This window comes from Scyliorhinus torazame, chromosome 19 (genome assembly GCF_047496885.1).
Source record: "Scyliorhinus torazame isolate Kashiwa2021f chromosome 19, sScyTor2.1, whole genome shotgun sequence".
In the NCBI taxonomy this organism is placed as follows: domain Eukaryota; kingdom Metazoa; phylum Chordata; class Chondrichthyes; order Carcharhiniformes; family Scyliorhinidae; genus Scyliorhinus; species Scyliorhinus torazame.
In genome coordinates this window covers 129,418,344-129,431,431 of record NC_092725.1, presented here as the reverse complement: position 1 = coordinate 129,431,431, position 13,088 = coordinate 129,418,344, and the positions used below count along the sequence as shown (strand labels likewise).

The 13,088-nt window shown below is 48.7% G+C and overlaps 1 protein-coding gene across 1 annotated transcript in view; it reads right to left on the bottom strand.

Moving 5' to 3' along the window:
• tspan12 (tetraspanin 12) overlaps positions 1–13,088 on the bottom strand; it is a 49,530-nt gene that overhangs the window by 31,620 nt on the left and 4,822 nt on the right. The window contains exons 3-4 of the mRNA XM_072485226.1: positions 12,398–12,480; positions 7,385–7,520 (exon numbers count right to left, since the gene is read on the bottom strand). Of these exons, the coding sequence (XP_072341327.1) occupies positions 7,385–7,520; positions 12,398–12,480 (219 nt within the window). The remainder of the gene's footprint in view (positions 1–7,384; positions 7,521–12,397; positions 12,481–13,088) is intronic.

Sequence of the window (13,088 nt, the reverse complement as noted above, 5' to 3'; positions counted from 1 at the left end):
AATAAACCCGATTTTGGTCAGTTCTGGTCACCAAGACAGAAACATAATATTCGAGCCATGGAGAGGATGAATCTGATCCCAGTGTCAACGAATATACATTCCATTAGTGTAAGAATTAGTCAGAGATTCTTTCACCTCTTGCATTACCATCCATGACTAAGTATGACTTTCATATATAAATCAACATTTGTTGCTATTAAACTGCAACCAATTAAATTAAATTGCAGCCTCCTGACACATAGACCACAATTAGTAAGAATAAACAACAACACCTCCTCCACGATAGTCCTCAATACAGGGGCCCCGCAAGGCTGTGTACTTGACCCCCTACTATGCTCCCGATACACACAGGACTGCGTGGCAACATTTGGTTCCAACTTCACCTACACATTTGCTGACGACCATAGTGAGTCGGATCTCGAACAACGATGAGTCAGAATACAGGAGGGGAGGGCAGCACGGTGGCGCAGTGGGTTAGCCCTGCTGCCTCACAGCGCCGAGTCCCCGGTTCGATCCCCGCCCTGGGTCACTGTCCGTGTGGAGTTTGCACATTCTCCCCGTGTTTGCGTGTGTTTCGCCCCCACAACCCAAAGATGTGCAGGGTAGGTGGATTGGCCACGCTAAATTGCCCCTTAATTGGAAAAAATAAATTGGGTACTCTAAATTTATATATTTTTTTAAAATTTAATTTTTAAAAAAATACAGGAGGGAGACAGAGAACCTCGTGGAGTGGTGTAATGACAACGATCTCTCCCTCAATGTCAGCAAAACTAAAGAGCTGGTCATTGACTTCAGGAAGCAAAGTACTGTACACATCCCTGTCTACATCAATGGGGCCAAATTGAAGATGGTTGACAGCTTCAACTTCCTAGATGTGCATATCACCAACAATCTGTCCTGGTCCACCCACGTCAACGCTACGACCAAGAAAACACAACAGTGCCTATACTTCCTCAGGAAACTAAGGAAATACTGCATTTCCACATTAACCCTTACCAACTTTTACAGATGCACCACAGAAAGCATCCTAACAGGCTGCATCACAGCCTGGTATGGCAACTGCTCGGCCCAGGACCGCAAGAAACTTCAGAGAGTCGTGAACACTGCCCAGTCCATCACAGGAACCTGCCTCCCATCCATTGACTCTGTCTGCATCTCCCGCTGCCTTGGGAAAGCGGGCAGCATAATCAAACCTCCCACCTGGCCTACTCACTCTTCCAACTTCTTCCATCAGGCAGGAGATACAAAAATCTGAGAACACGCACTAACAGATTCAAAAACAGCCTCTTCCCTTCTGTTACCAGACTCCTAAATGACCTCTTATGGACTGATGGACTTATGGACTGATCTAACCTCTTCACACGTCTTCTCTACTGAGTCGTACTACACTCCTGTATACTTCACCTGATGCCTGCGTCTATGTATTTACATTGTGTATTTGATGCTTCTCTTATTATGTATTTTCTTTTCATGTACTGAATGATCTGTCTGAGCTGCACTCAGAGCAATATTTTACACTGTACCTCGGTACACGTGACAATAAACAAATCCAATGTGAGGAAAAAATGTTCATTTACAAAGAATATAGTATTAGATCTTTTTAACTAAAAGTCATTCGGCCAGGTTTTGCACAGTGGCATAGTGGTTTTGTCACTGTGCTGGTGATTCAGAGACACAGGGTAAGCAGGTTCGAATCCCGCCATGCCAGATGGTGGAAATTGGATTCAAGAAATATCTGGAATTAAAAGTCTGAAGACCATGGAACCATTGTTGATCATCATAAAAAACCCAGCTGGTGCACTCGTGTCCTTTAGGGAAGGGAATCTGCAGTCCTCAACTGGTCTGGCCTACATGTGACGCCAGATTCACAGCAATGTGGTTGACTCTTAAGTGTGTTCTGAATTGGCCTAGCAGGCCACTGAGTTGTATCAAACTGCTACAAAGAAACCGGACGGACCACCCGACATCGACCAGGCCCTGGAATCCTCATCGGTAAACCCAGTGCTGTCAACCCTGCAAAGTCCTCCTCACTAAAATTTGGGGCTTGTGCCAAAATTGGGAAAACTGTCTCATAGACTTGTCAAGCATCAGACTTTACAGATAGCGTCCCAGATACCACTGTCATGAATGGTGGTGGACAATTAAACAACTCACTGGAGGAGGAGGCTCCACAAATATCCCCATCCTCAATGATGGAGGAGCCCAGCACATCAGTGCAAAAGACGAGGCTGAGGCATTCGCAACAATCTTCAGCCAGAAGTGCCGAGTGGATGATCCATCTCGGTCTCCTCCAGACATCCCCAGCATCACACATGTCAGTCTTCAGCCAATACGATTCACTCCACGTGATATCAAGAAATGGCTGAAGGCACTGGATACTGCAAAAACTATGGGCCCTGTCAATAATTCGGCAATAGCACTGAAGACTGGTGCTCCAGAGCTTGCCGTGCCCCTAGACAAGCTGTTCCAGTACAGCTGCAACACTGGCATCTACCCAGCAATGTTAAAAGCCAGGACAGACAGAGTTGTCATCTCTGGTTTGTTGCTGGTGCCACGTGATAGCGAGGCTAGGAATAGGGAGAGAGTGCAGCTGAACACGTGGCTGCAGGAATGGTGTAGGAGGGAGGGCTTCAGGCATTTGGATAATTGGAGTGAATTCTGGGGAAGGTGGGACAAGCAGGACGGGTTGCATCTGAACCAGAGGGGCACCAATATCCTGGGAGGGAGGTTTCCTAGTACTCTTCGGGAGGGTTTAAACTAATTTGGCAGGGGAATGGGAACCGGATTTGTAGTCCAGCAACCAAGGTAGCCGATATTCAGGACGCCAAAGCGTGTAATGAGGCAGTGGGGAAGGGAACACTGACAAAGGAGAGTACTTGCAGGCACGGAGATGGGTTGAAGTGTGTATACTTCAACGCAAGAAGCATCAGGAATAAGGTGGATGAACTTAAGGCATGGATCGGTACTTGGGACTATGATGTGGTGGCCATCACGGAAACTTGGATAGAAGAGGGGCAGAAATGGTTGTTGGAGGTCCCTGGTTATAGATGTTTCAATAAGATTAGGGAGGGTGGTAAAAGAGGTGGGGGAGTGGCATTGTTAATTAGAGATAGTATAACAACTGCAGAAAGGCAGTTCGAGGAGTATCAGCCTACTGAGGTAGTATTGGTTGAAGTCAGAAATAGGAAAGGAGCAGTCACCTTGTTAGGAGTTTTCTATAGGCCCCCTAATAGTAGCAGAGATGTGGAGGAACAGATTGGGAAACAGATTTTGGAAAGGTGCAGAAGTCACAGGGTAGTAGTCATGGGTGACTTTAACTTCCCAAACATTGAGTGGAAACTCTTTAGATCAAATAGTTTGGATGGGGTGGTGTTCGTGCAGTGTGTCCAGGAAGCTTTTCTAACACAGTATGTAGATTGTCCGACCAGAGGAGGGGCAATATTGGATTTAGTACTTGGTAATGAACCAGGGCAAGTGATAGATTTGTTAATGGGGGAGCATTTTGGAGATAGTGACCACAATTCTGTGACTTTCACTTTAGTAATGGAGAGGGATAGGTGCATGCAACAGGGCAAGGTTTACAATTGGGGGAAGGGGAAATGCGATGTTGTCAGAAAGAATTGAAGTGCATAAGTTGGGAACATAGGCTGTCAGGGAAGGACACAAGTGAAATGTGGAACTTGTTCAAGGAACAGGTACTACGTGTCCTTGATATGTATGTCCCTGTCAGGCAGGGAAGAGATGGTCGAGTGAGAGAACCATGGTTGACAAGAGAGGTTGAATGTCTTGTTAAGAGGAAAAAGGTGACTTATATAAGGCTGAGGAAACAAGGTTCAGACAGAGCGTTGGAGGGATACAAGATAGCCAGGAGGGAACTGAAGAAAAGGATTAGGAGAGCTAAGAGAGGGCATGAACAATCTTTGGCAGGTAGGATCAAGGAAAACCCCAAGGCCTTTTACACATATGTGAGAAATATGAGAATGACTAGAGCGAGGGTAGGTCCGATCAAGGACAGTAGCGGGAGATTGTGTATTGAGTCTGAAGAGATAGGAGAGGTCTTGAACGAGTACTTTTCTTCTGTATTTACAAATGAGAGGGGCCAATTTGTTGGAGAGGACAGTGTGAAACAGACTGGTAAGCTCGAGGAAATACTTGTTAGGAAGGAAGATATGTTGGGCATTTTGAAAAACTTGAGGATAGACGAATCCCCTGGGCCTGACAGGATATATCCAAGGATTCTATGGGAAGCAAGAGATGAAATTGCAGAGCCGTTGGCAATGATCTTTTCGTCCTCACTGTTAACAGGGGTGGTACCAGAGGTTTGGAGAATGGTGAATGTCGTGCTCCTGTTCAAAAAAGGGACTAGGGATAACCCTGGGAATTACAGGCCGGTTAGTCTTACTTCGGTGGTCGGCAAAGTCATGGAAAGGGTACTGAAGGATAGGATTTCTGAGCATCTGGAAAGACACTGCTTGATTAGGGATAGTCAGCACGGATTTGTGAGGGGTAGGTCTTGCCTTACAAGTCTTATTGAATTCTCTGAGGAGGTCACCAAGCATGTGGATGAAGGTAAAGCAGTGGATGTAGTGTACATGGATTTTAGTAAGGCATTTGATAAGGTTCCCCATGGTAGGCTTCTGCAGAAAGTAAGGAGGCATGGGATAGTGGGAGATTTGGCCAGTTGGATAACAAACTGGCTAACCGATAGAAGTCAGAGAGTGGGGGTGGATGGCAAATATTCAGCCTGGATCCCAGTTACCAGTGGCATACCGCAGGGATCAGTTCTGCTTCCTCTGCTGTTTGTGATTTTCATTAATGACTTGGATGAGGGAGTTGAAGGGTGGGTCAGTAAATTTGCAGACGTTACGAAGATTGGTGGAGTTGTGGATAGTGAGGAGGGCTGTTGTCGGCTGCAAAGAGACATAGATAGGATACAGAGCTGGGCTGAGAAGTGGCAGATGGAATTTAACCCTGAAAAGTGTGAGGTTGTCCATTTTGGAAGGACAAATATGAATGCGGAATACAGGGTTAATGGTAGAGTTCTTGGCAATGTGGAGGAGCAGAGCGATCTTGGGGTCTATGTTCATACATCTTTGAATGTTGCCACTCAAGTGGATAGAGCTGTGAAGAAGGCTTCTGGTGTGCTAGCTTTCATTAACAGAGGGATTGAATTTAAGAGCCGTGAGGTGATGATGCAGCTGTACAAAACTTTGGAGTACTGTGTACAGTTCTGGCCACCTCATTTTAGGAAGAATGTGGGAGCTTTGGAAAAGGTGCAAAGGAGATTTACCAGGATGTTGCCTTGAATGGAGAGTAGGTCTTACGAGGAAAGGTTGAGGGTGCTAGAGCTTTTCTCATTAGAACGGAGAAGGATGAGGGGCGACTTGATAGAGGTTTATAAGATGATCAGGGGAATAGATAGAGTAGATAGTCAGAGACTTTTTCCCCGGGTGGAACAAACCATCACAAGGGGATATAAATTTAAGGTGAATGGTGGAAGATGTAGGGGGGATGTCAGAGGTAGGTTCTTTACCTAGAGAGTAGTGGGGGCATGGAATGCACTGCCTGTGGAAGTAGTTGAGTCGGAAACATTAGGGACCTTCAAGCAGCTATTGGATAGGTACATGGATTACGGTAAAATGATACAGTGTAGATTTATTTGTTCTTAAGGGCAGCATGGTAGAATTGTGGATAGCACAATTGCTTCACAGCTCCAGGGTCCCAGGTTCGATTCCGGCTTGGGTCACTGTCTGTGCGGAGTCTGCACATCCTCCCCGTGTGTGCGTGGGTTTCCTCCGGGTGCTCCAGTTTCCTCCCACAGTCCAAAGATGTGCAGGTTAGGTGGATTGGCCATGCTAAATTTCCCTTAGTGTCCAAAATTGCCCTTAGTGTTGGGTGGGGTTACTGGGTTATGGGGATAGGGTGGAGGTGTGGGCTTGGAAAGGGTGCTCTTTTCAAGAGTCAGTGCAGACTCAATGGGCCGAATGGCCTCCTTCTGCACTGTAACTTCTATGAACTTCTATGAACTATATCACCGTTCCTTCACTGTTGCTGGGCACAATCCTGGAATTCACTCCCTATCAGCTCTGTGGGTATACCTACACCACATGGATTGCAGTCATTCAAGAAGGTAGAGCACCATCACCTTCTCAAGGGCGATTAGAGATGGACAATAAACGCTGGCCTAGCCCGCGACATCCATATCCCATGAATACATTTTTAATAATGTAAATTGTCCAGCAACCTGTGGTGAGGAAGTGATAGCCCAGGAATTGCAAATCACCCTGAGTTTCTGGATGAATGAAGCTGGGAAACCTTTAGCTTGGCGAAAATGACACTTCACCAACAACCTTTCTGTGCATTTTGTGAAGTTGCTGCATTTGGACACTGATTGTCCATTGACACAGAAAGTTAATTAATGCATGTTCTCTTTTAACTACATGACAATTTTTAATAACTATCAATCAACTACTCTTGCCCAGATAGTGAACAATTATATAGGTGGTGCCTCATTCCTTCAGTTGGAGAATTGGTGGAAACTTTAAAATATTGAATTTTTCATATTTTTAATTTCTGTCTAGTTATTTTTGTCCTCTTAGTCCTGTCTTTCTTTCTATTTATCTTTCTGTACTCGAATTCGCCCACTCTATGTCACCCTTCTTCACAGTTCATCCTCTGCTTATTTCTCAATCCTTAAATCGCATTGAGAGGATCGGCACTGTTAACCTGCAATGTTAGTTCTTCTACGCAAGCACTGCGTCAAATGCAAAAAGGGAAGATCGAGGGCTAAATATTCCTGTGGCCTTTGAGATCCTGATGCCAGGACCAAATGGGGGTTCCGACCCGGCACTTGCCAGCAGTGAGACTGGTGCAGCAATCCGCCTCCATATCGGCTGCCTCCAAGCTGGTCATCCTGTGAATTACAGTCAGTGAGCCCCTGATGTCTTCTGTCCCAATCAATGGGCAACAGCTCTGGAGACTTGGCAGCTGCACTGGCAAGGGTGGGCACTGCTGAAGCACGTCAGTGATTTTGATGGCGAATATCTGAATGAAAACTTCAAAGGGGTAAGAGTCAGTAGGTCCCCCAGAATGGACAGAAATCCCTCCAGTCAGATTACCCGGGCCACAGGTGCAGACCTTTGTGCCCACTGCCATGTTGAACAAGCAGCCGATACAGTTCCCAGACCATTGAACAGGAAAGCTCCACCAGGGTGGGAATACATCGGGGAGCCAGCCTGACACGGCTGCCTCCATTTCCCCTTCCCTTGCCCCCAAATCTGCCACCATGGGGGTCAGGAAAGTTCAACCCAATATTTTAGCCATGAGCTGTATGAGCAGTCACTTAGCTAAGTTTCAGAGTATTCTTCACTAAAAACATACGTACCCAAGCAAGAATCAACGGATTTCCCTTTACTGTTCCACAGCAGCCTAACATTCCAACTATGATTAAAAAACAGCACACAGCAACCATTATGGGGTGGATCACTGGAAAATATGTCAGAATGAATGCTTCTTCCAGCCTGCAAAAGAACATTGATCCTGAGTTAATGGTACCCAAAGAGCATCACATTTACTTTTTAAAATTATCGCAATGAAAACAAAACTTTCTGTACAACAGTAACCTCTCCAGATGCTAATGAAGGTCCCCACTCCCCTCAGCTAATGAATCATTCCTCCTCCATGATGATAATTACTTGACGGATGCACTGAGGGTGGCAAGGGCACAGACTGAACTCTGGTTAGAGGGCTTCAATGTTCAGCATAGAAAAGTTGCTTGGTAGCATCACTACTGACCAAGCTCTCAGATCCTGTATTAAAATCAGCCTTCCCCTTTATTTCTGGTCCATTTTTGTCCTTTTCCATAACTACCTTAAATCTTACCGAGATCAGGGGCGTCATTCTCCGAACCCCCGCCGGGTCGGAGAATGGCCGTTGGCCGCCGTAAAAACCCGCCCCTGCCCCCGCCGAAGTCTCCGGTACCGGAGATTGGGCGGAGGCGGGAATCGGGCCGTGCCGGTTGGCAGGACCCCCCGCTGGATTCTCTGGCCCGGATGGGCCGAAGTCCCGCCCAGAAATTGCCTGTCCCGCCGGCGTAAATCAAACCTGGCATTTACCGGCGGGACCAGGCGGCGTGGGCGGGCTCCGGGGTCCTGGGGGGGGGGGGGGGCACGGGGCGATCTGACCCTGGGGGGTGCCCCCACGGTGGCCTGGCCCGCGATCAGGGCCCACCAATCCGCGGGTGGGCCTGTGCCGTGGGGGCACTCTTTCCCTTCCGCCTCCGCCACGGCCTCCACCATGGCAGAGGCGGAAGAGACTCTCCCCACTGCGCATGCGCGGGAAACTGACAGCGGCCGCTGACGCTCCCGCGCATGCGCCGGGAAACTGACAGCGGCCGCTGACGCTCCCGCGCATGCGCCGCATTTCCGTGCCAGCTGGCGGGGCAAAAAACGCCATTTCCGCCAGCTGGCAGGGCGGAAATCCCTCCGGCGTCGGCCTAGCCCCTCAATGTCGGGGCTAGGCCGCCAAAGATGCCCGTCTGATTGGCGCCGTTTTTGGCGCCAGTTGGCGGACGTCGCGCCGTTGGGGGAGAATTTCGCCCATGGTCCCTATATCGAAATGCTCCCCCACTGACACTTCTACCTGCCTGGCTTCCTTCCCTAAGGAAGCCAGGTCCATTATTAGGTCCATTAGGCAGCCCTTTTTCTGTCTGGTGGTCACCCATTCCCTCTCTAACTGCACTTCCTTAAGCTGTGGGGTGACCAGGTCTAAACATTTGACCTCCAGGTAACACTCAGCATCGCGGATACGCCGCTGTGCCTCTAATTGATGGTCAAGTAGTGATGCTACCACGCAACTTTTCTATGCTGAAATTTGGCTCTAAGCTGGTCAAACGAGTTGGCCGCTGCCGGGACAGGGAATCCCACCGCTGGGGCGGGATTCTCTCAGCCCAGGCTGGGCCGGAAAATCGCCGGGACGGGCTCGAATCACGCGACGCCGCCCCGACGCCAGTCCGCCGAGTCTCCGGAGAGCCGGGGTCCGCTCTACGGGCCCCCCCCCCGGCGATTCTCGGCCCGGGATGGGCCGAGCAGCCGTACAAAATACCCGAGTCCCGCCGGCGGCGTTCACACCTGGTCTTACCTGGCGGGACCTCGGCGTTAATGGATCCGGGGGCGGCCTGATTGGGTGGGAGGGGGGGGTCCGACCCCGGGGCAGGGTCTCCGCTGTGGCCTAGCCCGCGCTTGGGGCCTACCGATCGGCGGGCCGGCCTCTCGGGCTGGGGGCCTCTTTTGTTCCGCGCCAGCTCCTGTAGCCCTACGCCATATTGTGTGGGTGCCGGTGCAGAGAAGGGATCCACTGCGCATGCGCGGCAATCGCGCCGGTCCCACTGCGCATGCGCGCATTAGTGCCGGCCGCACTGAGCATGCGCAGTACCCCACCGCCCATTTGACGCTGGGTTCGGCAGCTGGAGCGGCGTGTGTCTCTCCAGTGCCGTGCTGGCCCCCTGTAGGGGTCAGAATCGCTGCTCCTGAGGCCATGTTGACGCCGTCAAGAAACGCGATGGCATTCACAACGGCGTCAACACTTGGCCTCAGGATCAGAGAATCCCGCCCCTGGTGTCTGGAGTATGGATTGCTTTGCTCCACCCCAGTGCTCCCTCCCAGCTCAGCCCAGTGTCTGGAGTCTCTGCTCTGCCCCGCTGCTCTCTCCCAGCTCAGCTCCCCAGTGTCTGGAGTTTGGGCACTCTGCTCTGCCCCGCTGCTCTCTCCCAGCTCAGCTCCCAGTGTCTGGAGTTTGGGCACTCTGCTCTGCCCCGCTGCTCCCTCCCAGCTCAACTCCCCAGTGTCTGGAGTCTGGGCACTCTGCTCTGCCCCGCTGCTCCCTCCCAGCTCAGCTCCCCAGTGCCTGGAGTCTGGGCACCCCGCTCCTCCCTGCTGCTCCCTCCCAGCACAGCTCCCAGTGTCTGGAGCCTGGACACTCCGCTCCGCCTGCTGCTCCCTCCCAGCTCAGCTCCCAGTGTCTGGAGTCTGGGCACTCAGCTCTGCCCCGCTGCTCCCTCCAAGCTCAGCTTCCCAGTGTCTGGAGTCTGGGCACTCCGCTCTGCCCGCTGCTCCCTCCCAGCTCAGCTCCCAGCGTCTGGAATCTGGATACTCCACTCCTCCCCATTGCTCCCTCACAGCTCAGTTCCCAGTGTCTGGAGTCTGGAATCAAATGTCATTTGTGACATTTGCATGATTGCTGAGAATTGAACAACTAAAAGAGGGACTATCGTCATCAGCTCTTCATATGTCCATTTGACACAACATCATTCCTGTTTCTTGGTAACATTAATTTAGTTCTCTCACGATTGGACTCAATGAGCTTGATTGTCCTTTCTGGGTGGAGCAGTAATAGGTTAGAACATCCTCGCACAATTCCAGCTGATCCCAACCTATTTTACTGGATCAGGGTCAGTAAGGATGAGGATAGCCTCTCGCTAGGATTAATATTGCAGAGAGGGAACTTGCCGCTGTGAGATTGGAAAATCTCAGATGAGGACTTTAAAAGGGCAAAAGACCCAAAAATCCAGAGAATCCCAATGCTGTAGACAGAAGCAGAAATCAAGAAAGGCAACTGCTGGATCCAAACTAAAGGGACAGGAGGCCTCACTAGCACCTCTCTTTCTATTAACAGAAACTGGAGCATTACCACTGCTTCCCTGAGCCAAATGTCATCTTTCCTCTGGGACACAGGGTCTAGGAAGGAAATCTGCTGCGATCTTTGGGACTTGGCCCTACTCCCTTGCCACTTTTACATGTAGTGGGTGAGGAAAGGAACTTAGCAAAGGCCCTAACAGGAAGGGAATCGAGGTTGGGATGGGGATGTGCAGGTAGGCCTGGGCTGTCCCGTTTCTTGTCCCCAATTCCCCATCTGCCACACCCCCACTCCCATTTCACTTGCGTCCTGACTGATTTCAGCTGGTCCAGAGGAGCACATTAACCTAGTACAGAAATCACTGTTTAGCAAAAAATAATTCATTGAGATTAAATAGTAAACACAGAGATCGGTTCACGTTGATCATGCTGTAGATCTTTACGTCACAATCCCATGTTATGATAATGAAGCTGTCCTCAGTTCCGTGCCAAGTTGATACTCATCCTTGCAGAGCGCAGAAGATCACTGGACCATTTTCAGCACTGGATCCATGTGCTGCGCACCACATCTTGCCTGCATCTGGCATCTGGCATCCCGCCTGCCGTGCCCACCGTGTGCTGGGGCCATAATGTATGCCAAACTTTCCAGCTCAGTTAGGTTCCTCCCCAACTCTTGGCCACCTTCAGGGGGCTGCCTGGGTTCATTTTATCCCACCCCCGGGTCACCATTGGACGCAGCCCTGCTGGGCCAGTGACTGGGCATATTTCATTAGAGTGCAATCACATTGTTCCAATGTTTGCGGGCGGAAGCAGACATTGCGGCCTGTTCCAGGCTTGCCGATCATGTGTGCGCATCAACAAGCACAAAATTCAGGCCAGAGTTAACATTTCAAGCCCATTGTGACTTTTCTTCGGAGCTCCGATTTTCTCTCTCTTCAGAGAAACCCGTCGAGATTTTCCAAAACTTTGCGGTTTTAATTCAAATCTCCTGCCTCTGCAGGATATTTCTTGATATGATGACTATTATAATATTACTTGTGGTGTGATTGGAGACAATCTATGACTATTTGATGCTGAACTCTTAGCACAAATCAGAACATTTTCCATTTTAACTTTAAAAAATAAGTTGCTGTACTGAAACACAGGACAACTTGATCAAAACCTTTATGAAAATTATTTCCCAAATTGTTTTAGGTTTTTTTTAAAAAACGCAAAATAAGTCCCAGGGCTACAGTAACTTAGACCCTTATTTCACCTTTAGCATGTTTGGAACCACATTTATAAAAACAGTCAGGTCATAATGGGATATCATCAGTTGCTATGGGTTAAGTCATGAATCATAATTATGAACATTTTATATCTTCAAACTGCACCTCAAAAAAGATGAATACTGCCAATGAAAGTTGTCTCAGAAACGTGGCCTGCTATGCATTTTAGTAGCCAAAAGCAATCTGATGTTTTAAAGATGTTTAGTTGCATGGAAGAATTCAAGTCGGTGGTCAACTTTTAACAAGGGGGCCCTGAACTAAACGAAGACAAGAAACCTTGCCCAAATGACCATAAAATTACAGGTTGTGAGTTTTGATTTTAAATATCAGAATTTATTGAAAGGAAGTCATTGACGAGGATTGCAGAGTCTGGCCTTATCAGAAGTTGTTTCTGGATGGCATCTACCACACTGTAAACATGCACTTACATTTCATGTTTGACAAACCAAATAAGTAATTGCACTGATGGAATTTATCCAGTGCTTAGTTTATACATACCTGGTTTCTGTTGTTAACACAAGCACGTTATTCAGGTAATCTCTCATCCATGCAGACACACCCAGAACACAAACTGACATCAGCTGTAAAATATGCATGTCTTTTATTTACTATTCTGCAGGCAACTATTTAAAACTGTGCAGCAATTTCCTTTTTGCTCGACAGGTTTCCCATCATTACTGCTTATCAGCTTTCAGCCACACAATTGTCTCTCTTCTACAAATATGTAGACATAGATGCTGCAGATCAGTGTGGGTTTCTTTTCAGTGTATTTCATTGTAAGATTTAGAGTTAGATGTCATTCACCTTCTTTATAAGCCGCTGAAAATTGTGTTCTATTATTTTGCAGTTAGGGTTGGCAGTGAGCAAAGTTCTAAAGGAAAGAAAGACTTGCATTTTTTTGATGTGTAGACACTGGGGCGGTCCCCTGTTTTCGGTGGACGAGAATGGTGCCAGGGTTGGAGAATTGAGGGGGAGTCCCAAAACGGTTTTCACGCCAGCAGGGTCTCCCTGCTCGATTGTTCCCGTTCCACGCCAGTGACATAATGGGATTCCCGCCATGCAATGATGGGAACCCCATTGTGATACATTAACATATACTTGGAGGGCACCCCTGCTGTATCGGCCCCCCTCATGTGACGAATTCTCCCTCCACTGGCAGGACCTCATATCAGTGGGATTCACAACACAT